A 23197-nucleotide genomic window follows, 5' to 3' on the forward strand; every position below is an offset into this window, starting at 1 on the left:
AACGTAATGGAGGCAAGTTCCGAAACCCTCAATAAAGACGCGAGGGCAAAAAGAGTAACTAATTTTCCCACCAGGATAGGTATGGTAAGAGAAGCATTCTCGTCCATTGACGCAATAAAACGAATCACGTCGTTAGGGTCCCACGTTGACGAGTATCTAGGCGCGGGCGGTCTGCGGTTATAGCACCCTTTCAGTAGTTTAATGATGACAGGGTGTTGTCCGATTGAAATCCGTCAATGGGGCCTAGAGTAGTTGAAAGCATCGAGCGCTGGATATTAATTGAGCTGTAGGCCTTGCCAGATGCATGCAAGAAGGATAGATAATCAGTTAACGACTTTAGATCGCCAGACATGGGATCTTCGTTCCGCCCCAGACACCAATGCAACCAACTGTTCCACGCTGACTCGTATGCAGCATTGGTATTGACGTGACATCTGTCCAGGAGCAGGCTGATAACCGATTGCGAAAAATCCCTGCATTCTGTAAGATCGCCTGAGAGTTTCCAGGCGGCTAGGCAGATGGCTCTCGATTGGAGCAAGGGATGAGGTATCCCCTCGGCCGAAGTAAGCAGGCCTGACGACGGTCGCAGAAGACGGGGAATGTCGCAAGCGTGTTCCAACAAGGTTGGAAACCAAGCTTGGCCTGTCCAAATGGGGCTAACCAAAACTATAGTGGCCTTCTCCCTGCGTAACTTCTCAATACATCTAAAAATTAGAGAAAATGGGGAAAGGCGTAGCCCCTAACGTTACTCCAGCTAACCGAAAACGCGTTGACTTCAGCTGCTCCGGGCTGAGGCTTCCAGGAGATGAACTGGGGCAATTGTTTATTCCATGGGGCAGCGAACAAATCGATGTCCATGACCCAAAAGCTTCAATATTTTAGCAAAGACACGACTGTCCAGTTGCCAATCACTGGCATCAGCTTGCGCCCTCGATTCACGATCGGCGATTGTATTGAGCTCTCCGGCAAAATGCACCGCCTCCAACGAAACAAATCGCTCCTCGCACCAAGCTGAGAGAATTTTAGCCGTGGCGGTCAGCGCTACAGACCTCGTACCACCGCATTTATTAACGTAACTTACGGCCGTTGTGTTATCTAAGAAGATACGCACCGCGATACCCTTTTTTCCCGCCGCAAAGGCCTGGATTGCGTAGAGGGCGCCGAGCAGCTCTAGCTCATTAATGTGTTTCTGCCGGTGTTCTTCCATCCAAGGTCCACGAGTTGTGACCCCGTTGCAGACAGCGCCCCAACCCGACAAGGACGCATCAGAGAATATCTCCAAGTCCGGGTCCCGCGGGAAAAACATTTACCGCTGGACCTTTCAATGTTGGCCACCCACCATTCCAGGTCAAGTATGGCGGAGGGGGTTAGCTGTACTTTTGTTTCCAGATCGAATTTAGACCGTTGCGCGTTCGCAATGTAAAACCGCTGTAGGCTCCGGTAATGAGACTGCGCGAATGGGATTGCCGGGACCGCCCAGGAAAAGTTCCCTTGAATCGACGCCAAGGATCACAAGGAAACCACCCCGCGGGCTATTGCCGAAACACACATCTTTCTTACCGCTTCCGCCTTCGAACAGGGAGGGAAAGGAAAGATCGATTGAGTTGACGATCAAACCTAAATATTCCATAACTTGGCTGGGAATGACCAGTGACTTCTCCCAGTTGATTAAAAACCCAACGAATAGATAAGGTCAACCACCGACTTGAGGTCTGCAAGAGTACCTTCTTTGGTGCCATTTAGAACCAAAATGTCGTCCAGGTAGATTATTATACGAATGCCTTGTCTACGTAGGGATGCCATAACCACCTTAAGAATTTTTGTAAATACTCTAGGAGCCGGAGCAAGACCAAAGGCCATACAATTAAATTCATAAATCCGTCCCCTCCAGCGAAAGCGTAAGAACTTTTGAATGTTTTTTCGATCGCCACCGTGAAATAGGCGTCTTTGAGGTCTACTTTGACCATCCAGTCGCCCTCCCTAACCAGGTAACGAACCGATTCAAGGTTCTCCATTTTAAAGTGTTGATACCTGATGAATTGATTCAGCGGTTTTAAATTTACGATAGGCCTAAATTTACCGGCTTGTTTCTTTTTCACGCAGAAAAACGAGCTGACAAAGCCGTCAGAACCGTTCGTTACTTCGGTCACCGCACGTTTGACCAGAAGTTCTCGAACTTCCTATCGCATACCGACATCATCTCGTCCGGCATGGATATTTCGGGGGAAAAATTCCTGCACTGGTTCGGAAGTAAAATCTAAAGTTAGGCCATCGCGAACCGTGTTAAGGATCCAAACGTTGTCCGTAATGGACTCCCAGTTTGGGAAAAACATTTTCAGCCTAGAGGCGACGGTTAACGGCGCAACACCAGTCACGTAACGGTTCACGGACCCGAGAGAAGACGCGGGGCGGGTGTTTAGGGGCATTTAACGAAAAGTCGAAGGATCAGAATTTATTGAAACATACCTTCGACTCCCTGGTGCCCAAGCGTTTGGACGTGGTTCACGGGCACGACCAGCTCGTCTACCGCGAACACCTCTTCTTCCTCTACCTCTCAGATTGGCTTCGTACTGCGGGGGATGATAAGCCGGTGCACCAGAGGGCTCCGGAAACCGTAAACGCCTCGTACCCGCATTTCTCCGACCTCCGACGCTTGCGGCTGCAGCCGCTGTCCCTAGCTGCCTGGGCCAGTGTGTTGTCTTGGCTTGCGTTCGTTAGCATGGCCTGCAAGTATTTTTCTGTAAACAGAAAAGTACGGGCCTCTCTGCCGACGTCGAAGGCGTTTGTGTCACGCAGCAAAAATCCGATTCTGGTTCGACCAGGGCAATAACGGAATCTCGGCGTTTTTCTGTAATGCTAAAGTAGGCCCTCCCCACTGTTGCAGAGCGGCTTCTACTGAGCGTTTGGCCGCTAGGCTGTCCGGTAAGGTACACAGCCGTGCATACAAATCAACGAGAGGGGGCGCAATGTCCATAATCTTGAGTTGCGCTTTCGTTAAGGTGTCTTCCATCGCGTTAATGGATTTTGGCAAGTTCTTATCAGACTTAAGAAGGGCCCTACGCGACATCCAGCCATCTAGTTTAGGGGTTTTAGCGAAAACTCCGTGTCGGCGAATTCCAACGCAAATTCTTTAGAAATGGCTCTAGATGCATCGGTTGAAATGCCACAGGTCATCCAACCGGAAATCATTTCCGATATAGTTTGGGGAATCACAAGCGGTTGTTGACCAGAAGTACCTGGAAGGTTAACTTCGCCCAAAGAAGATGGTGCCGGTGGCGTGGTTCTGGTGAACTCTGTCGGAACAGACTCGTTTGCGCCGGCCGTCGCGTTTTCTCGATCATTTTCAGTCGATAAATCCACCACCGCTACTTCATTACAAACTGAACTCGGTAACCATGGCCGACGACGATCCCCAGAATCAGTATTACGGGGACTTTTTCTAACACGCGGCGGCTCTAAGTTAGCGTAACTTAAGTCCCTTTCGTCACCGGCCTGACGGCTCCTGTGAGTACTGGATAATGGTTCGGCTTGGTCTTCAGACGATTCTTCTTCGTATTCTGGCAGACGTAGTCCTCGATCGTCACAGCGGTACCCGCCAGAATCATGGCGGTTTCCGGCCTCAGTGTCGTAGAAGAACCCGCCCTCAAAACGGTAGCAAAAGCCTTCGTCGTCGTAACAGAACCCATCGTCGGCATAAAAGTAGAACCCGTTCTCCCCGCACCGGTAGCCACTGCCTTCAGCCCGTCTATCAACGCTAAAACCACGATATAATAGGAAAGGTACACTCTCGGCTATCCCCAAGACCAGCGGGTGTTCAGTAAAGGGTCTCTAGATTCCCCGCCAGGTTCGCTAGTATAGGAGGCCACTCGCCTCTCGGGGGTATAGTAAAAATTGGGGTTTTTCGTTCGTTATCTATAAAATTACCAATCAATGTATCCAGAAATTGATTTCGTTTAAGCTTAATTTAATTCCCTATCCTTAAATACCTAATTATTCTAGATTAGGCAATTATTTATATGTTAAATTTATGATTGAAATTCACAATTTTTGAAATTTGCGCCTTTCGCAACATTGCCTATTTCATTATATTAAACACGTTTGTCTTCTCTCTAGTGCAGAATTCATTATAAATAGAATTCGTCAATATTTATTAAATATATTCATTTTTAACAAAGGTGTAAAAGTTGCTGCACTAGAGAGAAGACAAACGTGTTTAATTGCAAGACAGAGCAGGGATACAAAAATGCAACTTAATGCAATCAAGACCATACATGAAGCAATCAAGTACGTGGAAAGTGGTTGGGTCTCTGCGCTCTCAGCTCCGTCTCCCTGCTCCGTCTTGCAATCAAATACATGTAAAGCTCATGCTCTCTTATAGGTGGTAAAAACTTTTCAATAACACTGATAGTTTTCTGCTACATTTCTTTTGGCAGTACGTAGGGACAGTCTACATTGCACTTGCACAGTTTTTCTAAGTAAATTTCTTTTTCCTTATGAATAAGTCCTTTAGCATAATCAAATAACTTAAAAAGACTAATTGTGTCAAATAACTCATTACCGACATCACAAACTACACTACTCATGACATAAAAAACGAAAACAGTTTGACACTACAGTCACTAGTCACAGTCAATCACTTTACGTATGCTACGGTACATTGTAAACAAGTACCTTTCAAAAAGTTTCCTGGAAAAATAACAGCTTTTTTGGAGATAAAATATTTTGTATTATATCAGCACAGAGGTATAGTACACGATTCCAAAAAATTTTGTAATAAAACTAACTACAACTTAATTAAATATATTATTTTTCATTTCCATCCTATAGGGCCCGAGAGGAAAAATACCCCAGGTCGGAATTCAGCCTTGGCAACTCAGCATCCGATCTTGGTCTATTGTGATTATTCTTTTAGTTTATTTTAAAACCTTTGGTGTCCTGAAGAGCGTTGATTTTCATACCCACAACAAATCCAAAACCTACGAACGCGTTTTGTGTGAACAGAAACGGCGCGGAAGAGTGTTCCAAGAAGTACCTCAAGTGTTCCCAATCGTCGTCCCTACAATGACACCATACTATTTGCATTTTTGCGATATTATTGACCTCTCCTACAAAATTGAGGTAAAATGGGTCTGAGAACGTTGTAGTCTCGTGTTGAGTAAGTCATAGCTTTATTCGTTCCAGTTCCGACTTATCGACTCTGAAAGTCCGACTCATTTAAAACTGTAACATTGTTTTTGTTAGCAAGCTGATTATAATTAAAGGGCTATGGATAGTACTTTGGGGCTTCAGTTTTGTAGCTGTGAGCTGGATAATATTTAGGAGGCTCAGTGTAGTAGCCAAGGGCCTTGGTGGTGTAGTACTCGGGAGCGGAATACGTCGTGGTGTAGTAAGAAATCAGAGTTGAAACAAAAAAGTTGTGGCTGTTTCAATGTGTGCATCAACGCCAACGTTGTTCTGTCAGCTGAAAACTATATAGGCCGTACCTATACGAAGGCGGAGGGGAGGAATAGGACCCGGAGAAATAGGACCCTAAAAAGAAAGATAGAAAAAGAGGTCCTATTTCTCCGGGTCCTATTTCTCCATGGCCTTTTTGGGGTCCTATTTCTCCGGGTCCTATTGGTCAGGGGTCCTATTTCTCCGGCTACCTCTTGAAGCCATTTTCGACCTGGAATTAGCGTCAGACAATCTCCAATGGTCCGACCACGTCCATCACCATACAGGTATAGAAGTATACAAGTATATTCCATACAGTTTACATAGAAGTAAATACTCATGGTATAACAGTGTATTCATATAATGATACAAGTATATCCCATATACTAGCCACCTTATGCCATTCGCACATTTCTGCACCTATGGGATACCACAGTGTATGATAAATGATGGTTATATTGATCCTTGAGATAGTCTTGAAGCCATTTTCGACCTGGAATTAGCGTCAGACAATCTCCAAATGGTCCGACAACGTCCATCACCATATAACCATCATTTATCATACACTGTGTTATCCACAGTAACGGTGCTAGCGAACCAACACCGTTACTGAACATAGAATGTTTTATCAAGTATTTTATACTGTTAAATAAATGTTGGAAAACAGCTACTGTCCGTTTTGGCATCTGTTGGACCTTTATGTTGGATTTGGTAAATGAGATAGACTAAATTGACGAAAATAAAAAATGAACTTTATTCTTTCCTCATTGAATTATTTATTTAATAGGATTGAGTACATTTTAAAAAGAATATTATTCATGAAAAATGGTAAAATATAGGATTCATATGATGTAAATCACCGTTCCTGAATGGAACGCTAAAAGACCGGGAATTTTCTGCCGCTAGGTGGCAGGTCGATAGCTCAACCAGTTGTATCTAATTTTTATTTTAGTTCCTTTCATCACAACAGTAAGCCTAATATTTTGGGAACAACCAGCATTCAATACCTTTTCCTACTTCCAACAAGCTTCATTTAATCTTTAATCACTATGTAACACAAATCATTTTGCTGCAAAAAAGTCTCAGGGTCCGGATGAAAAATGATTTCAGAACTTTTTTTTTTGTTCGGGACTCTCTTTACTTCTGTGTTTTTGGATAGGAAATTGTCTCATCTAACTACCTGAATACGGGATAGTTTTAGGCTTTAATTGAAATTTATTATAATCTGGTATAACATTTAATGTTAAAAACTTGTTCATTTTCCGTTCCGTTTATTTGATTATCAATAAGTTAGGACTGCACAGTTCCCATCAATCAGGTATCACTTACGAAATGCTTATGTTTAATAACCGAGTCCAGTGCGCGTATAAGGGAGAGCAGGGGCAACTGGAAGTTCGTAATCGTGGACAGGAGCAACTGGGAGTTCGTATTCGTGGACGGTGCGACGGGCAAGTGATCACCTTTGGGCTGGAATCCAGCTTCATCAGCGGCCCAGGTCAAAGTGAATTTCTGGCCTTCAGGGGAAACCCAGTAAGAGGATCCCTTGTTGGTGTTGCCTAGGACTTCACCGTACGATTCTTTGCCGTAAGAGTCATAGGTGACTCCTTGCATTTTCTTCTGAACTTGAGACTCTTCACGGGTAGTGTAGTCAGACTGGGCATAGCTGTGTGTTGAAAGGATTAAATCTTTTAAATCTGAGTATTTTAAATCCCTATCGTAATGATGCGAAGAATTAAGTTGACTTACCTCCATTGGCTGCTGCCATCGAGGTTGCGTTCGTCAGATTGGTTGGTGATGGTGATATCAGCGTATTTGTTATCCTTGTTGTAGCTGGGAGTAGGGTAAGCTGGTGCAGGGTAGCTAGGAGTAGGGTACTTTGGTGCAGGGTAGCTTGGGGTAGTATAGCTGGGGGCTTTGTATTCCGGCTTGTAGCTCGAAGGCGCAGCGGCAGCAACAGCCAAGAAAGCGGCGATGACAAACTACGAAAAGAAATCGAAACTTTTCAATGAGCGATGAAAATGTAAACCAATAAAATCATAAGAAATTCAATTTACTAGTTTCATGTTGCGTACTGTTGATGAATTGAACAACTGATGGCTTGAATCACCTTCAAACGGGTTTATGTAGCCGGCAAAAAAGGGTGTGTCGCTTGTATTTCACTTATTGACCTACTTTTAAAAGCGATGATCACCGTTCTTTGGTGGTTAACTTATGCATTCCAGGCCGTGGCTCTTGCAATGCAGTGATTGCATGCGGCAAATAGGAATCAATATCTACATGCTTTTGCTGATTCTTCAGCTGTTGTTAATTGAGCAATTAACATCCATTCTTGTCGATTCTAATGATTTCCGCAAAGACTTTGACATGGAAGGAGTAGGAGGAAATCAACATACCCAGTTCTAACAAATTCAATACTTTAATGCAGTGCATAGACAATTTTTAGCAGCTTTGGCTGAATGTGAGCTATTTAAATGTGAAAATGTTGACAGTCTGGCAGAATGGTCTATCGCAAAGCAAGAAAACAAATGTGTAAAAGCTAGCATGAAAAGTGAGAGTGCAGAATATTTTGCACAACGCCCATACACATACTGCTTGAACGAAAGCTACCGGCCAAAATAACTAGGTCAACTGAATGCCCGATTGCATGTTACTTACCATTCACCTGACTATATAAGCCCAGGAATGGAGAACCAAAATCATCAGTTGTTTACCAAACTAACCTAGTACAACATGAAGCTGGTAAGGCATTTTATCGCTAATTCTTCCTATAACCTGGAGAAAAAACTTCGGACTTTAAACTAATGACGGTATTTTCCGATAGTTCTTCGTCGCCGCATTCTTGGCTGTTGCTGCCACCGTACCATCCAGCTACAAGCCGGAATACAAAGCTCCCAGCTATCCTGCCCAAGCTACACGGCACCAAAGTACCCTACTCCTAGCTACCCCTCACAAACCTACCCCGCACCAGCCTACCCCGCACCAGCCTACCCCGCACCAGCCTACAAGAAGGATAACAAATACGATGACATTACCATCACCAGCCAATCTGATGAGCGCAACCTCGATGGCAGCAGCCAATGGAGGTAAGTCAATTTCATTCTTAATACTCCTTAATTTAAGAATAATCATACCAAAAAATTATTATTCTTCCAATCCATAGCTATGCCCAGTCTGACTACACAACCCGTGAAGAGTCTCTGGTCCAGAAGAAGATGCAAGGAGTCACCTACGACTCTTACGGCAAAGAATCGTACGGTGAAGTCCTAGGCAACACCAACAAAGGATCGTCTTACTGGGTTTCCCCTGAAGGCCAGAAATTCACTTTGACCTGGACTGCTGACGAAGCTGGATTCCAGCCCAAAGGTGATCACTTGCCCGTCGCTCCTGTCCATGAATACGAGCTCCCAGTTGCTCCAGTCCACGAGTACGAACTCCCAGTCGCCCCTGCCCTCCCTTATTCGCGCACTGGACCCGGTTACTAAGTTAAGAACGTTTCCTTTGTAAAATTTGTATGGCATGAACCATGTAAGTGTAACTTATTTCTTCAAATAAACGTAAATTATGTTTTGATATCCCTATAGAGGGCAATGATCTGAGTAGTCTAAACAAGTTTTGCAGTATACGAATGAAACTTCGATACAAGTAGCAGAACGCCTTGACTAGCGCAGTTATTACCTTAGCTCCATCACCTAGTTTCCTTACCAAAATAAGAGGACGAAGAGTGAACAGGTTTATCATTCCTCGAGTGACGTCCTCAAACTGGATTCGTTCGAGCTAAAATCCCAGCGACTATTCGAACTCGACTTACGAGAAAACAACGAACCTTTTATTAATCCATTAGGAGTTGAAAGATTCCTGTATGGTCAGTTCGATTAGCACCTGAATTATATTACGAGAATACAACAGCATATACCAGACAGTGACATAATCCGTTCACGCAGGAATCGTTTCCACTGTGTTCTGTCACTCATAAAAAAAAAGCGACGAGGACAGTACCGGTTTCACTGCATCAACCAACCTGCTAATCACTTTTACTCCCAATAAATTGGCAACGGGATGGGCCGAACAACAGGAATCAAAAGGTTCAATTCAACGTGCTACTCACGTGCCACCTAGTGTCAACTGAAGAGAACCTTCCCGGTCTTACGGCGGGACTGATACACGTTCCATTCACGATCCGTGATTAGACCATATACGATTTTTCTATTCTGGCGTTTTTCATAAGTATTTATTTTTCTGGCATAAAAATGATTCTATTCAAAAGATAATAAAAGAAGTAACGAATAAAGTTCATTTGTTATTATTGCCAATTTAGTTTATTTTGTTGGCGAAATTTAACATTATACGTCAACTTGTGTCATAAAGAGCTGTAGATGGTTAGATCATCTATATGGTACAGTATAAAAAACTTGATAAAACGATTCACGTTTGGTAACGGTGATGGTTCGCTAGCATCGTTACTATGCGTGATATCGTATGCGTTACTAATGAGTGTTTATCCAATGCTAATTGCAGGTCGACGATGGATGAAAGAGTGACGCAAGGGTCAGGACAGTTTGAATAACGATTGGATTAATGACCACACTGGCTGGTTACATGGAAAGCAAAGGCTATAAACTCCAAATGGATGAAATTAGGTGTCCACATGAATTATAAACGGTGGATTAATAGGACGACCAAACCCACTCTTTTTTCATGTTCTCTGCAGTTAACCTTCACAAATATTTTGTTATTATGTTTTATATAAATCAGGCAGAAATGTAAACAAATTCTTGTCGTGACCCTCCGACTGCTCGAAGTTGTGGTGATGCAGCTTTAAGAAGTCGGAATGAGCTGCTGCGAGTTCTTCTTAGTTAATGTCCGTTAGGGTATTAAATTTTGCTATTGATTGATCCAAACGCATGGAGGGGAAAAAGGCAATAATTATCTAGCAGAGTTGTAGCTTCTCGGAATGGCCGAACCCAAAAATATAAAAAGAAACAAGCACCAGTGGCGATAGGGTGAAGGAAAAACAATCACTTGTGGCGATAAAGAAAAGTGGTGTCTAAAAATGATGACCCCCTTCACTTGTAAAGATTGTATTCGATTAGTTCTCTCATATTTACGAAAATTATAATCAGTTCCATTAAGTTTTGATGTGTAAACCTGTACGATACTTCGCTAGCTTTACTAATTTTTCTTTTCTTTTTGGTGCGACATTTTCGAGAAAATGCATTTTTAAAGTAGAGAATTCCCCCGCACATCGGAACTGAGGGAGTGAGGGAAGGGGGATAAAATATCCATGATGGCCGCTTCCACTTTTCAGCCTCTACCTCCAAATCTATTCGCCGACATAAAGCAAATAGACACTTACACCGCACCCGAGCAGTTCACATTTTCTATCTCTGTGATTTCGGTAGTTCCAGAGTGCACAGTCGAATATTGTGTGTTGTGCTTCTCGTTTTCAACAACAAGAATTGTGGATTTTTTCATTCTCGAGCTAAATTAAATGTGTTTAAATGATTGGCAACATGTAACTCTTGAATTTGTGAGAATGTCCTTCTTTTTGAACCGCCATTTAATCAGTACTACCTGTTTCACCTGAAACTTACAGGATGCCGTCGGCTCCAGCTCATAATTATGAGGCAGATAGCATTTCAAAAATCTCATGAATCGTTAGGTCGTCGTAGTGTTTTGTATGACTATAAATTTACGTAAGCTGAAATTCAACATCCTCTATGACTTGATTTTGTGCGCCAGATCCCATACTACGCCAAATCATTTCACCTGCATTCCAGCAAGTGAAAAGCTAAACATGATGCTTTGACCAGTTTCGACATGAACGGGTTGGTAGCAAATTATACCCTGACCTATTATTCAATCTTTATCGACCATATCACCAACAGCAGACTGGTTAAGACAAGAGTTTCACGATCCTGCTCGTTCCTGCGTTGGGTAAACTTGTTATGCGAAAATGATCCACCACGGTCGTTTCCAATCGCCTATGACCCTGTCTGAGAGAACCTTGAAATCGAAATTCCCCGCATTGCTGGGAACTGACCAATATCAAAGACTGCTATTAACCTGTCAACAGTTTCATTCTATACTGAACAGATAAGGCATGCATGTGCGTGAATAAATATTCGGGTAAAGATTAAGTAACGATCATTGTTACACATTATTTATCCTTGAATTTTTATTCACGCACATGCAGGCTTTATTTAAATGAGCTATATCTAAGAATGAATAAAAAAGTGGGATCATCGGTCAAATTACCGGCCAGAGGCACCGGTAATCCGTGTTGACTCCTAGCTTCCTCCATTAAGGGGTACAGCGTTCGCTTTCAATCGAGCCAAGGTTATTCACACTATATATGGATCCTTACACAGTCTTGAAGCCATTTTTGACCTGGAATTAGCGTCAGACAATCTCCAATGGTCCGACCACGTCCATCACCATACTAGGCCACCTTATACCATTCGCAAATTTCTGCACCTATGGTACACCACAGTATATGTTATATGATGGCTATATTGATCCTTACGATAGTCTTGAAGCCATTTTCGACCTGGAATTAGCGTCAGACAATCTCCAAATGGTCCGACAACGTCCATCACCATATAGCCACCATTTATCATATACTGTGGTATCTTACAGTAAATAAAATTTAATTTAATAAAAAAAAAAAAAAAAAACAAACAAGAAAAAATGAATTTGTTTGTTTTTGTTCTTGTTCTTCGTTTTTAATAAAAATAAGCATTCTAGGAAACTAATATTATCATCTCTCTTTCTCTTCTTGTGCCCAAGTAGAAAACATGCATGATGAGCACTGCGGAAGTAACAACACATTTTACAAAATCAACTTAAGTTGGGCGCCCATAGCCTAGTGGTTATGGCGTCTGTTGATCATCAATGACCCTAGATGAGGCTTAGAGGGATTGAAGCAATGTTCATGGAAACATGGAACATGGAACCTGAACTTGGGGCGCGAGTCTACGGTCGATGATCAACTTTTGCCAAATTAACGAAATTTAAGAAATAAATAACACAAAGGCAGTGCATAGAATTAAGCAACGTAACATAACAATGTCAATAATTTCAACTAATAACACGCACTGGTAGATGATAATACATGACATCTGTCTAGGCGATCTCCTATGGCGACGGTTAAAATCTTGACACATGCCACAAAATATTTTCAGCTTTAAGTTTCGTTTTAAGTAAATTTTTATATTCTTTACATGTTTGGGATTGTGAGGATATGCTTTTTAGAATTTTCTTGGTATGCAAACTGAATTAACTTGAGAGAAACATGTTGCACTGTACTACTAGAGAACTACACTACCTCATTATAACAGTATACCTGTACGCACTCTACCTGACCTCAGGTTAAACCATCAAATCTATGACTGCCGAGTGCTGACGTGTACTTCTTTATTTTAACATTTTTACCTTAAGCTCCACCGAATTCCTTATGGAACTGCTTGATTTTGAAAACTTGCTACTACGTTATGTAATTGTACTAGCATTTTCGGGGATATTAGATTACTGATTTACTGAATTTTAGAATTTAGAAATGTGTTAAATGAATTCCTGTCATTGGAGCAGCCATAGGTATTTAAACTATTGATCCAGCAGCCGAAACTGGCGCTTTTCTATTTTTATTTATAAAACTTACGACCAGCTGTTGCCATTAAAGGGTACGGACGCTGACTGGTAGTTGTTATAGAAGTTTTCACAAATATGTTGTTTGTGTAAAGAAATCTTTGTGAAAAACTGGCTTGCAATGAAGTTGAGTTATGGTTCCAAAGCTGCATTATGGGGATAGAAAGTCTCATTATAGTATTAGACAATCCTGTTGGAATTTATTTTCCTGGAGAGGAAGTGTCTGGAGTAGCTCACATCTCAAATGTCAGCAGTAAAATACTGAAAGGTTTTAATTGATGTCTTTTAAAATTTCACTCATTGTTACACTTTTAACTTTGGTAGGAATTTAACTGGAATGTCAAGGCTATGCAAAATTTTGTTTCAATGAATTGAGTAGTCAGACTTACTATTCAGCTGAAGAAACTTATCTAGACCTGAAAATTCCTCTAATTACCAATGAAGGTATCAATTTATATATTTAGTGACAAGCAATGTTCAATATTTTTATTATCTTATATACATTAATTGTTTTACTTGCAGACAGAGAAACATTTGAACTTGACAGTGGAGTTCACCAATTTCCATTTGTGTTTGTACTTCCAAAAAATTCCCTCTTCATTTCAAACTGAGATGTTGGAAAAATTTGGCTATGGCCATGTCAAATACTCAATCAAAGTAGTTTTGAAGAGATCTTCACGTCAAGCAAATGGAGAAACCTGCTACATTCCATTCACTGGTAGTTTACTTTTCAAAAATTATTTTTGAATGTCTCGAAAATACCATAAAAAATAACTTCATTCTTTAGGGAGTTTTGAAGCCGTCATGGAAACCAAATTAGGAATATGTGCTCGCTTTTACAGTTAAAACCATTGTTGACTTAAATACAATCCCAAAAGCAGCAGTAAAATTATTTCTACATGATATGTTAACATATCTTTCAAAATCACCATCTTTTAAATTTTATTGATGGCTACCAACACAATCAATAAAAAGCAAGCCCGTTTTTCGTTGGTTTTGCTGCCGATCTGGACTTATAACGGTAACACTGTATCTAGACCGTACAGGTTATGTCGCAGGTGAAACCATTCTCTTGCATGCAGATGTAGACAACCAAAGCATGACAACATTGCTTGGTGCAACGGTTTTTCTCATTGAGGTAGTTTTTATTTTAATTTTGTTATTATTGTTGTGATTATTCTTTTAGTTTATTTTAAAACCTTTGGTGTCCTGAAGAGCGTTGATTTTCATACCCACAACAAATCCAAAACCTACGAACGCGTTTTGTGTGAACAGAAACGGCGCGGAAGAGTGTTCCAAGAAGTACCTCAAGTGTTCCCAATCGTCGTCCCTACAATGACACCATACTATTTGCATTTTTGCGATATTATTGACCTCTCCTACAAAATTGAGGTAAAATGGGTCTGAGAACGCTGTAGTCTCGTGTTGAGTAAGTCATAGCTTTATTCGTTCCAGTTCCGACTTATCGACTCTGAAAGTTCGACTCATTTAAAACTGTAACATTGTTTTTGTTAGCAAGCTGATTATAATTAAAGGGCTATGGATAGTACTTTGGGGCTTCAGTTTTGTAGCTGTGAGCTGGACAATATTTAGGAGGCTCAGTGTAGTAGCCAAGGGCCTTGGTGGTGTAGTACTCGGGAGCGGAATACGTCGTGGTGTAGTAACTTTGGGTAGCATAAGCGGGGGCATAGTATTCGGGCGCCTTAGTCGTGTAGTACTGCGGAGCTTCGTTCTGATAATAACTTGGAGCCGAATATTTAGGAGCTTCAGTGTAGTAAGCTGGTGCAGCATATGTGGTGGTGTAGTACTCAGCCTTTTCCATAGCGTAGTACTCCGGGACCTTAGTGGTATAATAAGAAGCGGTAGTGTAGTATTGTGGATCATCGGCGTAGTAGCTTGGAGCCGAGTAGTATTTCGAAGCTCCTGGATAAGAAGCTGCTGGGGTGGCATAACTTTTTGTGTAGTAGCTGGGTTTCGTATAGTAAGACGGAGCCACAGTGGTGTAGTAAGACGGAACAGAATAATATGAAATAAAAAGAACAAATAACAGGTATTTTTTTAATGAATTTTAACCGTGAAAAAAATTGTTTAGCAAGAGAATGTTTCAAATCTTGCCCTGCTTTCTCCACAGATGCGCACCTCCAGAGCCGGCAGAATCATTTAAGGATTTCCTGATAAACTTCCCCGTAAAGGTAGTTGAAGACAGCCATCGAGGTGAAGGTTTCCTGTACACTTTGCAATGAGAGAATCAATTCTCGTAGATGATAAACTAAAAATTTAGAATTAGTAACTAGCACTCACAAATTGGGGTGTGGCTTCCTTGCTGTGAGAACACGAAGGGAAGACCATTAATGATATGCAAGGATCCTCCAGATTGCCTTGTAATCAATGTTGACAAAAATGACAACTGACAGATCATTATTGTAACTTCAAGACGTCATTTCCCTTAATGTAGGAGTGATACTCCTCCTACAGAAGAACTGCTGTAAAGCAGAAAAGGAAGCAGGCGAGCGGGACACAGCTTGAAAAGGTAATAATTTGCATTTCTTTTTCCCAAGTAAGGTAAGGTAAGATGTCTGACGTAGCATATGCGTTGCTTGGTCCCGAGCTGCCTGTGGTAAGTCCCCAACCGCACGGCAGTACGCATAATATGCGGGATCAGGTAACGTGGCCTACGTACTTAAAAAAAATCCCGTAAACTTCCCCCCATAATAGCCACTGGATCGCCTTACGAAAACTGCTTCATTGCGAGGAGAGTAGAGTGGACGAATGCTAGGTAATTATTAGGAGTAGGAAATCATTGTCGGGTTGGTGCAGTGGTTCGAGTGGTAGCATGTGCATGTGGTGTTACAAAAAGAATTCAGTAGCACTGGGGTTGTCAGTAGACCGCATTTCACGCGCCGCTCAATGGGTACCCCGACGTAATAAGATTACGTCAGCATGCACCTACCACTTGTGACTCCAAACCACGAACCAAGCACACGGTCATTCCTCCAATACTGTGACCGTACTTCGCGCTCGTTGGATTCGCATCCTAGCGAATCAACGTCCTGACAATGCTAGTGTTAAAGAAAGAAAAAAAAAAAAAAATAAATAAATAAAAAAATAAATAATAGTAGGATACTAAGTGACTTGATCACTTGAGGAACTAACTTCCGCCTCGGCCTACGGGCCAAAAAGGAGCACGGGCATTGCCTCGGGGGCAGTTCCCGAAGGCGCTCAACCGTGAATAATAGTAAGCTGCTTATTCTAGTTCAAATATAGGAAATTTTCTCCTCCAAAATTGTTGCTATACTATATCTTCGTTCACGCGCGTAAAGCAGTAGATCCTTTAATAACTAAATCTTTGCTCATTTTGAATAACCGTTCGAGTATTTTCTTTTAAGTTGTACTGTTTATTTGGCATACCTCTCAACATTAAGGAAGGCCATGTTTCATTAATAGATTGAAGAAAAATTGATCGGATACGGACGAGGAGTAGTTACAGGAAGTGCGGAACTCATTGAATAGGGAGGACTCGGAGGAGGCGATGACGCAGAAATTGGCATCGCTGGAAGTGCAGGATAGTTCACTGGTGCAGGTGTAGGTGCTGCAGATGCGGGATAGCCCATTGCTCCTTGCAATCCACAAATGTCGAACAAGAAGTTATGCAACATTTTTCGCCCTGTAATTTTACACCAGCCATTAAGATCAATGTTTCGCACTCAATGGAAAGGAAACCAACATATCGTTTTCAGTCAAATCATGGAACTAGAATCCGTAAAGACGGCGTTCAGTATCAGCAATAACGGAAATAATATGACGCGAAGATTTTGCAACACAACGCAACCCTTCTGCAACCTTGTCTACGCTGTCACCATGGGTCAGTAATACTGTTTGTCGAGTCTCTAAGCCTTTAAACAATGGGCACTCCGTTCCTACTTGGATCTCGAATTGCCCATCTTCGCAAACATCTTTTCTCTCTACCGTTCCACCTTAACAGAACGAAAGAAAAAACAAACAAAATAAAATAAAATAAATAAAATAAAATAAACGTTCTATTTAATTTATGACATAATTGTTATTTCTGACATGTTAAATACTGCTATGAAATAATTTGAATAATAAAAATTTAATAAAACAGAATTGGTTACCTAATTCTTTGTTGAGTAAATTGCATGCATAACAAATTCCCGGCACTGGAAGATCGCAAGTAAAGATTGTTGGGTCGTATAGTGGGGCATCCGCTGCGTAAACTGAGTTGAGACCTGTTCAAAAGTAATGTAAAATTCATTTTTTGCTCAACCATTTCATTAACTTGACCCTAAACATATGTATACACTACCATGTTTTCAAAAGTTAAGTGAAACAATAGCATTAAGCAATAAGCCAATTTTAAAATGTCTGATTTGTTTTTGGTTTCAATGTTTACCTCCTGAAATTAGAATTGCTTTATACCCTTGTTGAAGCAGAAGGGCAGCTGGGGTTTCGAGGGCTAGAACATTGGCAGATTCCACACATTGGTCTCTGACTCTGCAATCAATAACCTAAAATAAGAATTTTTTTATTAATAAATTTTTTATATCATCTATCTCCCATGGCTTTGTGAATAGGTGTCTGCCTGGGAAGCTGAAGATTTTCGAATAAATCTCCTAATTGTATCCTCTAATAGTATTTCGGGGCTGGATGAGGGTACTAATAGCTAGAAGCAGAATAATAATTCGGAGCGTCAGTATAGCAGGTTGATTCAGCATAATAGGATGTAGCTTCGGCTTTAGGTGGGTAGTACTCCGGAGTCTTTGTGGTCTAATGTTAGGGAGCCTAGGTGTAGTAGCTGGGACTGGCGTACGTTGCATAGAGTAGTAAATTGGAGCCTCGGTATAATATCTTTGAGCAGCATAGTATTTAATGGCTTGAGTGTAGTATGTTGGAGCGGAGTATATGGTCGTGTAGTATTTGGGCGTTCTGGTCGTGTAGTAAGTAGTTGGGAAACTCGGTGTAGTAGCTGGGAGCTGCATATGTGGTATAATATTCGAGAGCCTTGGGGCTGTAAGAGGGAGCAGCTATCATCCAATCAGTTACCCGTTGAAAAAGCAACGACAATCTTATGTAGGATCCTTATTGTTTATTTATGACAATTATTGTCAATCCTACGATTACAGTTAGAGTTTGACATTGCAATGGCATTAAAGGACACATCCTTCTTTTATTTTTACCATCATAACGTTTTGAGTGAAAATTTAAGACAAGAAAATACGTGACCTTAAATCGCAATTGCCAACCGCCAAAAAGAGAAGGAAATCGGGAAGAGGATGTCATAAGGTAGGCGAAAATAGCAATAAAGGAGGGGTAAGCATCACACAGCACTTGTAATTTTCAATGCCATAGGCTAGTGGCGTGCACATCAGGCTGACAAAAAGTCTTATAAAATGAGGACAAAACTCAATTGGAATCAGTCGAGTGGACTCATCGATCAGTAACGGTAGGAAGGAGAGTGTGGAGATATGCTGCACCATCTTACTACATTGAGGCACCCCAATATTACACCACAAAGGCTGTTGAATACTACACAACTAAAGCCCCGGAGTACTATACCAAGAAAGCTGAATACTACACCACTACTTACGCTGTCCCTGTTTACTACACTGAGGCTCCCAAGTACTATCCGGCTCCGACCTACTACCAAAGTGAAGAGCCACAGTACTACACCACCAAGGCACCTGAATACTACACCACATCATATGCCACTCCTAGCTACTATACAGAGGCTCCAAAATACTACACTGCAAAGGCGCCCGAATACTACACCACCACTTATGCGGCTCCCAGCTATTACACTGAGGCTCCAAAGTAGGGGAGAGTGGGGACAATTGATACACTTTTTGGTTTTTTGTATTTTTTGAAAAAAAAACTAAAAAATTTAATATAAAAATTATATAGAATTGTAGCCTATTATCTCAGCTACTAAACGGTATTTTTTTAAATGAGAAAAGATTAATTTTAATAGTAGTAAATTGTAAAAAACTGAGGTCGCTTCGAGTGTTTCAATTGCCATGGTAGCAGGGCAATTGAAACGGTGTGTCGACGCAATTGCAACGTGGGTTTTCCCATAAGGAAGCTTCTTCATACCCACATAAAATGAAAATCACGATATCTCAGCAGCCACAACTGCTAGTGTGATCAAATTTTACCATTAGGTACAATGCGATTTACAGATTTTTAAAATATGCTTAAAGTTGATCATAATTTAGTTTAAAATATTTAAATAATTAAATTTAAAAAAAACCATTAAGCAACATGCCTTTTTTAATAAATCCCAAACAGGGAATACAAGTATTATAGTTGTGTTAACATGATGATTTACATTTGTTTAAATGAATTACGTCAAATACTTGCAAAAAAATGCAACCACTCGCAGACAGGGAATATAAACAAAGTGTTTCAATTGCCCTGCAATAGGGTCATCGTTACATTTAATTATTTAAAATTATTTAAGAATGCAGGGAAAAATTAAATGACATTAAATTGTAGAAAAATGAATTGCAAATCATCTGAAACTAATTTTATTACTAAAGCGTAGCGTTTTAGGGGTTAAAACAAAAAAATTGAAAACGCAAATTTAACAGACGGAGAACAAAAAACAGTTTTTTCGAGATATCTTAAAAAGTTTTGAATACAAAAACTCGTAAATTTTTCTAAACTTGTAAACCCCCTCATTCTATTAACTCTAATTTTTTCAAGAAAATTCTTCTTATACGGCGAGAGAAACAATTTTTGTTTCAATTGCCCTGTGTCTCAATTGCCCCCACTCTCCTCTACTACTCTGCCCCAAGCTACTACACTGAAGCGGCTCCAAAATACTATTAGAGGCCAAGTTTTTTTAAAGCGCTGAACATTTCATCTCCCATATTTATTCGTTCATCACAGTCGTTCTTGAAGTATAACATTAATGTCAAATGATATGTTTCATACAAAAATGTTCTCGTTAACCCTTCGCATTTAACATGTTTCTCTTTATAAAACTTGTGTAAAAAACAAGCGTGTCATGGTTAATCGAGTTTGTTTCACGATAGGCCTATAGGCCTACGGAACACCTTTACACCTAGACGTACAGTAGACCCTATGGTAATTCTTGGTTGAGCATGGTTGAGGAAGCATTGGCAAAGACTGTCTACCCGTTGCGTCTTCAACAATGTTAAGGCGGGACACAGGCGAGTTTTCTTCTTCCGATGTTTTCGTTAGAGGAGCAAAACTATCATCACCAGTTTCTTTAAGCTAAGGTTGAACTGAACACAATACTACCAAGACAATTACAGCGAACCTGTAAGAGAGAACAACATGCAATTACTGAAAATTACAGTATATTTCCAATTCACATCAAATAAGAAAGTTAAATTACGTCTGCTGTTTCATTCTAAAGAAGAGATTGATTTCTTGCTGTTCTGCTGTTGCTGAGCTCAACTCGGTAAGTGATAGCAAACATAGGAATACTACCAGGCATTTATACACCTTCCGAGGCAAATGGTACAAGCCCTGCCAAAGGTTGCAATTACTACCTTTAATCTATTGGAAAGTAATAGCTGAGAGGGTTCTAGAAAATCACCTATGGATGTCATCAGGCACTAGCGTAGTTCTCTGAATGATGTTCCACGCACTCCCGATAGCGCGAGGGGAATAATCACAATTCGTAGCAGTTTCCCAAGTAATGAATTCGTATTCTCATTTGTCTAGATTAAAATGCATGTTTTATGCACCCAGCTTTGCTACTAAATATTGTTTTTAAAGCAAGTGATTTATCTCTGCAATATTTTTTGCAACCTGATTGTAACGTTTAGACCCTTAGACCGCCTTAGACGACTAGACAAGAAAACTAAGTCCTGGATTGATCGTTAGGGGTTAACAGAATAAATTTTTAAATTGTACTTGCAGATATCCTGGATGTACCTGATGCCTTGGGATCACTCGGTGTCCGAAGGGAATGCCACCGATGTTATGTTGTCACTGTAAATAAAACATATCCAGCATCATTCTTGTGTTTGCTGAATTATTACCTCATTCGAAGACAAACAAAGGAGTTAAAGAAGGCAATAGTTAAAAACAACACAAGAATGATGCTGGATTATTGGAGGAATTTATTGGGACTGATTTTTATAAGGAATTTTTCTAATTAAAAATAAAAAGCACCAAATTCTGCTGCCGGATCAATAGTTTTAATACCTGTAGCTGCTCCAATGGCAGAAATGAATTTAACAGATACCTAAGAAAAATTTGAATATCCAAACAGTACTCAGTCGGGCTCGGCCTCAATTACCCGAGACCCTTACTACGAGAAGTTACTAGTAGCGCGAAGCCGAAAAAAAGAAGTAAACAAAAAAGGGCGCACTTTTCTGTGTGTCGCGCTAGTACCTTCTGATAGTAAGCCGGAACTCGGACTATCAGTAATACAATATCTACTAAACGTTCGTACAATGGCACACCATAATAACAAGTTGTCAACATCACGCATCTCACATACGGAAGTCACTGCAGCTTAAGGTAAAAAATTTGAAATGGAGAAGGAGAATAGCATGTTACTTTCAAGTTGCAACCCTCGATTAAATTCAGTATGCAACCAAGGAAAATTCTAAAACGCATATCTACACAATCCCAAGTGCATAAAAAACCTAAAAATGGACTTAAAACGAAACTTTAAGCTGAAAATATTTTTTGGCATCTGTCAAGATTTGAACGTTGACATAGCAGATCACCTGGAAAGATATCATTTGCTATCTTCTACCAGAACGTGTTATTAGTTTAATTATTAATGACATTATTACGTTACGTTACGTTGCTTAATTTTATGCACTGCCTTTTGTTTTGTTTTATTGATTTTTATTCTCAAAAGTTGTTAATTTGGCAAAAGTTGATCATCGACCGTAGACTCGCGCCCTAAGTTCAGGTTCCATGTTCCATGTTTCCATGCACATTGCTTCAATCCCTCTAAGCCTCATCTAGGGTCATTGATGACCAACAGACGCCATAACCACTAGGTTATGGACGCCCAACTTAATTTGATTACGCAAAATGTTTTATGTTACTTTCGCAGTGCTCGCCATACATGCTTTCTACTTAAGCACAAAAAGAGAGAGAGAGATGATAATATTAGTTTCCTGAGTGTTTATTTTTCTTAAAACTGAAAAAAAAACAAAAATTTATTTTTTTTTTTATTTTTTGTTTGTTTGTTGTTGTTGTTTTTTAAAATTAAATTCAATTTTATAATATTTTTTGTTTGTTTTGTTGATTTTACAGAAGCAACTTAAATTATGTCCATGCATTTTTCCTGCTCCTCTGAGATTTGCTTTCGTTTTTTGTACAGCTTTTATATTAGCTGGAGGAACAAAATAGAAGGAGGCTCCAAAAAGGGTTTAAAAAAGAGAATGATGAAAGTTGCTCGTTACCTTTTCCTCATCTCGGTGAAACTAACCCGAACCGCACGACGTAACGAGGGCATCAACTTGTCGTGTTACAACATTGGCTGAACTTCCGTATTGGCAGGATCTACAACCTTATCAAAATTCGAACATCAGAACGTCTAAGCAACAACAACAAAGCCCTTGTCATTTTGGCTGTTGCACTGGTCATTTGAACAGAGAGAATGAATTTTCTTCCCCATGGCTTGGCTCTTAGCACTCTTGTTCCAGACGGCTTCAGTACGTCAAATTAGAAACCAATGCCGACCATCTGGATATCACTCGACACAATACGCCCACTGCACCGCCGTACGCATTTGCTGGAGTGCATACGTTCTCCTAGATCAAATTGCAAGATTTTATGAGCTAGATAATTTGCCAATTGCCTTTACAGAATTTTGAGATAAATTGTTTCACAATAACGTAATACTTAACACATTAACCTAAACTTCACCCTGTCGACTGCCGAGCAGAATGTATACTGAGACTGACTAATGCACTCTCCCATAAAACCAACGCTAGGTTTCAAAACTTCTTGATTAATTACATTTTTCAAAGATCTTATTTGAGCAGTTTGTAATTATTTGCCAACATTGTGAAATATTTTATACGTTAATAAATTTTTACAGATGCGAATGAAATAATAAAATATCAAACGTTGTCATGGCTTTGAACGACATGATAAGTTTATT

The 23197-nt window shown here is 40.5% G+C and overlaps 1 protein-coding gene, 1 long non-coding RNA gene and 2 pseudogenes across 6 annotated transcripts; 2 read left to right on the forward strand and 2 right to left on the reverse strand.

Moving 5' to 3' along the window:
* Window positions 1-336: 336 nt before the first annotated feature.
* Window positions 337-7496, reverse strand: LOC123467609 (annotated as a pseudogene).
* Window positions 7497-8437: 941 nt separating this feature from the next.
* Window positions 8438-9011, forward strand: LOC123467604 (pupal cuticle protein Edg-78E-like). Its single transcript, XM_045167470.1, has 2 exons — window positions 8438-8516; window positions 8594-9011. The coding sequence occupies exon 2, from the start codon at window positions 8646-8648 to the stop codon at window positions 8913-8915; it is 270 nt and encodes an 89-aa protein (XP_045023405.1). The 5' UTR covers window positions 8438-8516; window positions 8594-8645; the 3' UTR covers window positions 8916-9011.
* A 3112-nt stretch (window positions 9012-12123) lies between these two features.
* Window positions 12124-13960, forward strand: LOC123467598 (annotated as a pseudogene).
* Window positions 13961-19947: 5987 nt separating this feature from the next.
* On the reverse strand, window positions 19948-23169 carry LOC123467603. 5 transcript variants are annotated; one of them, XR_006641814.1, is made up of 5 exons: window positions 22494-23169; window positions 21274-22423; window positions 20660-21057; window positions 20456-20589; window positions 19948-20377 (listed from the first exon to the last, which is right to left on the reverse strand). It is a non-coding gene; the product is annotated as an uncharacterized LOC123467603 (long non-coding RNA). The 5 variants fall into 5 exon arrangements; XR_006641812.1 differs by having other exon boundaries at window positions 20660-20913; window positions 20980-22423; XR_006641811.1 differs by having other exon boundaries at window positions 20660-20783; window positions 20875-22423.
* Window positions 23170-23197: the final 28 nt, after the last annotated feature.

The sequence above is a fragment of the Daphnia magna genome, unplaced genomic scaffold (genome assembly GCF_020631705.1).
Source record: "Daphnia magna isolate NIES unplaced genomic scaffold, ASM2063170v1.1 Dm_contigs202, whole genome shotgun sequence".
Classification (NCBI taxonomy): Eukaryota; Metazoa; Arthropoda; class Branchiopoda; order Diplostraca; family Daphniidae; genus Daphnia; species Daphnia magna.

Coding starts and splice junctions, on each gene's coding strand:
- LOC123467604 (XM_045167470.1), top strand. CDS start 8,646: ATGCAAGGAGTCACCTACGACTCTTACGGCAAAGAATCGTACGGTGAA.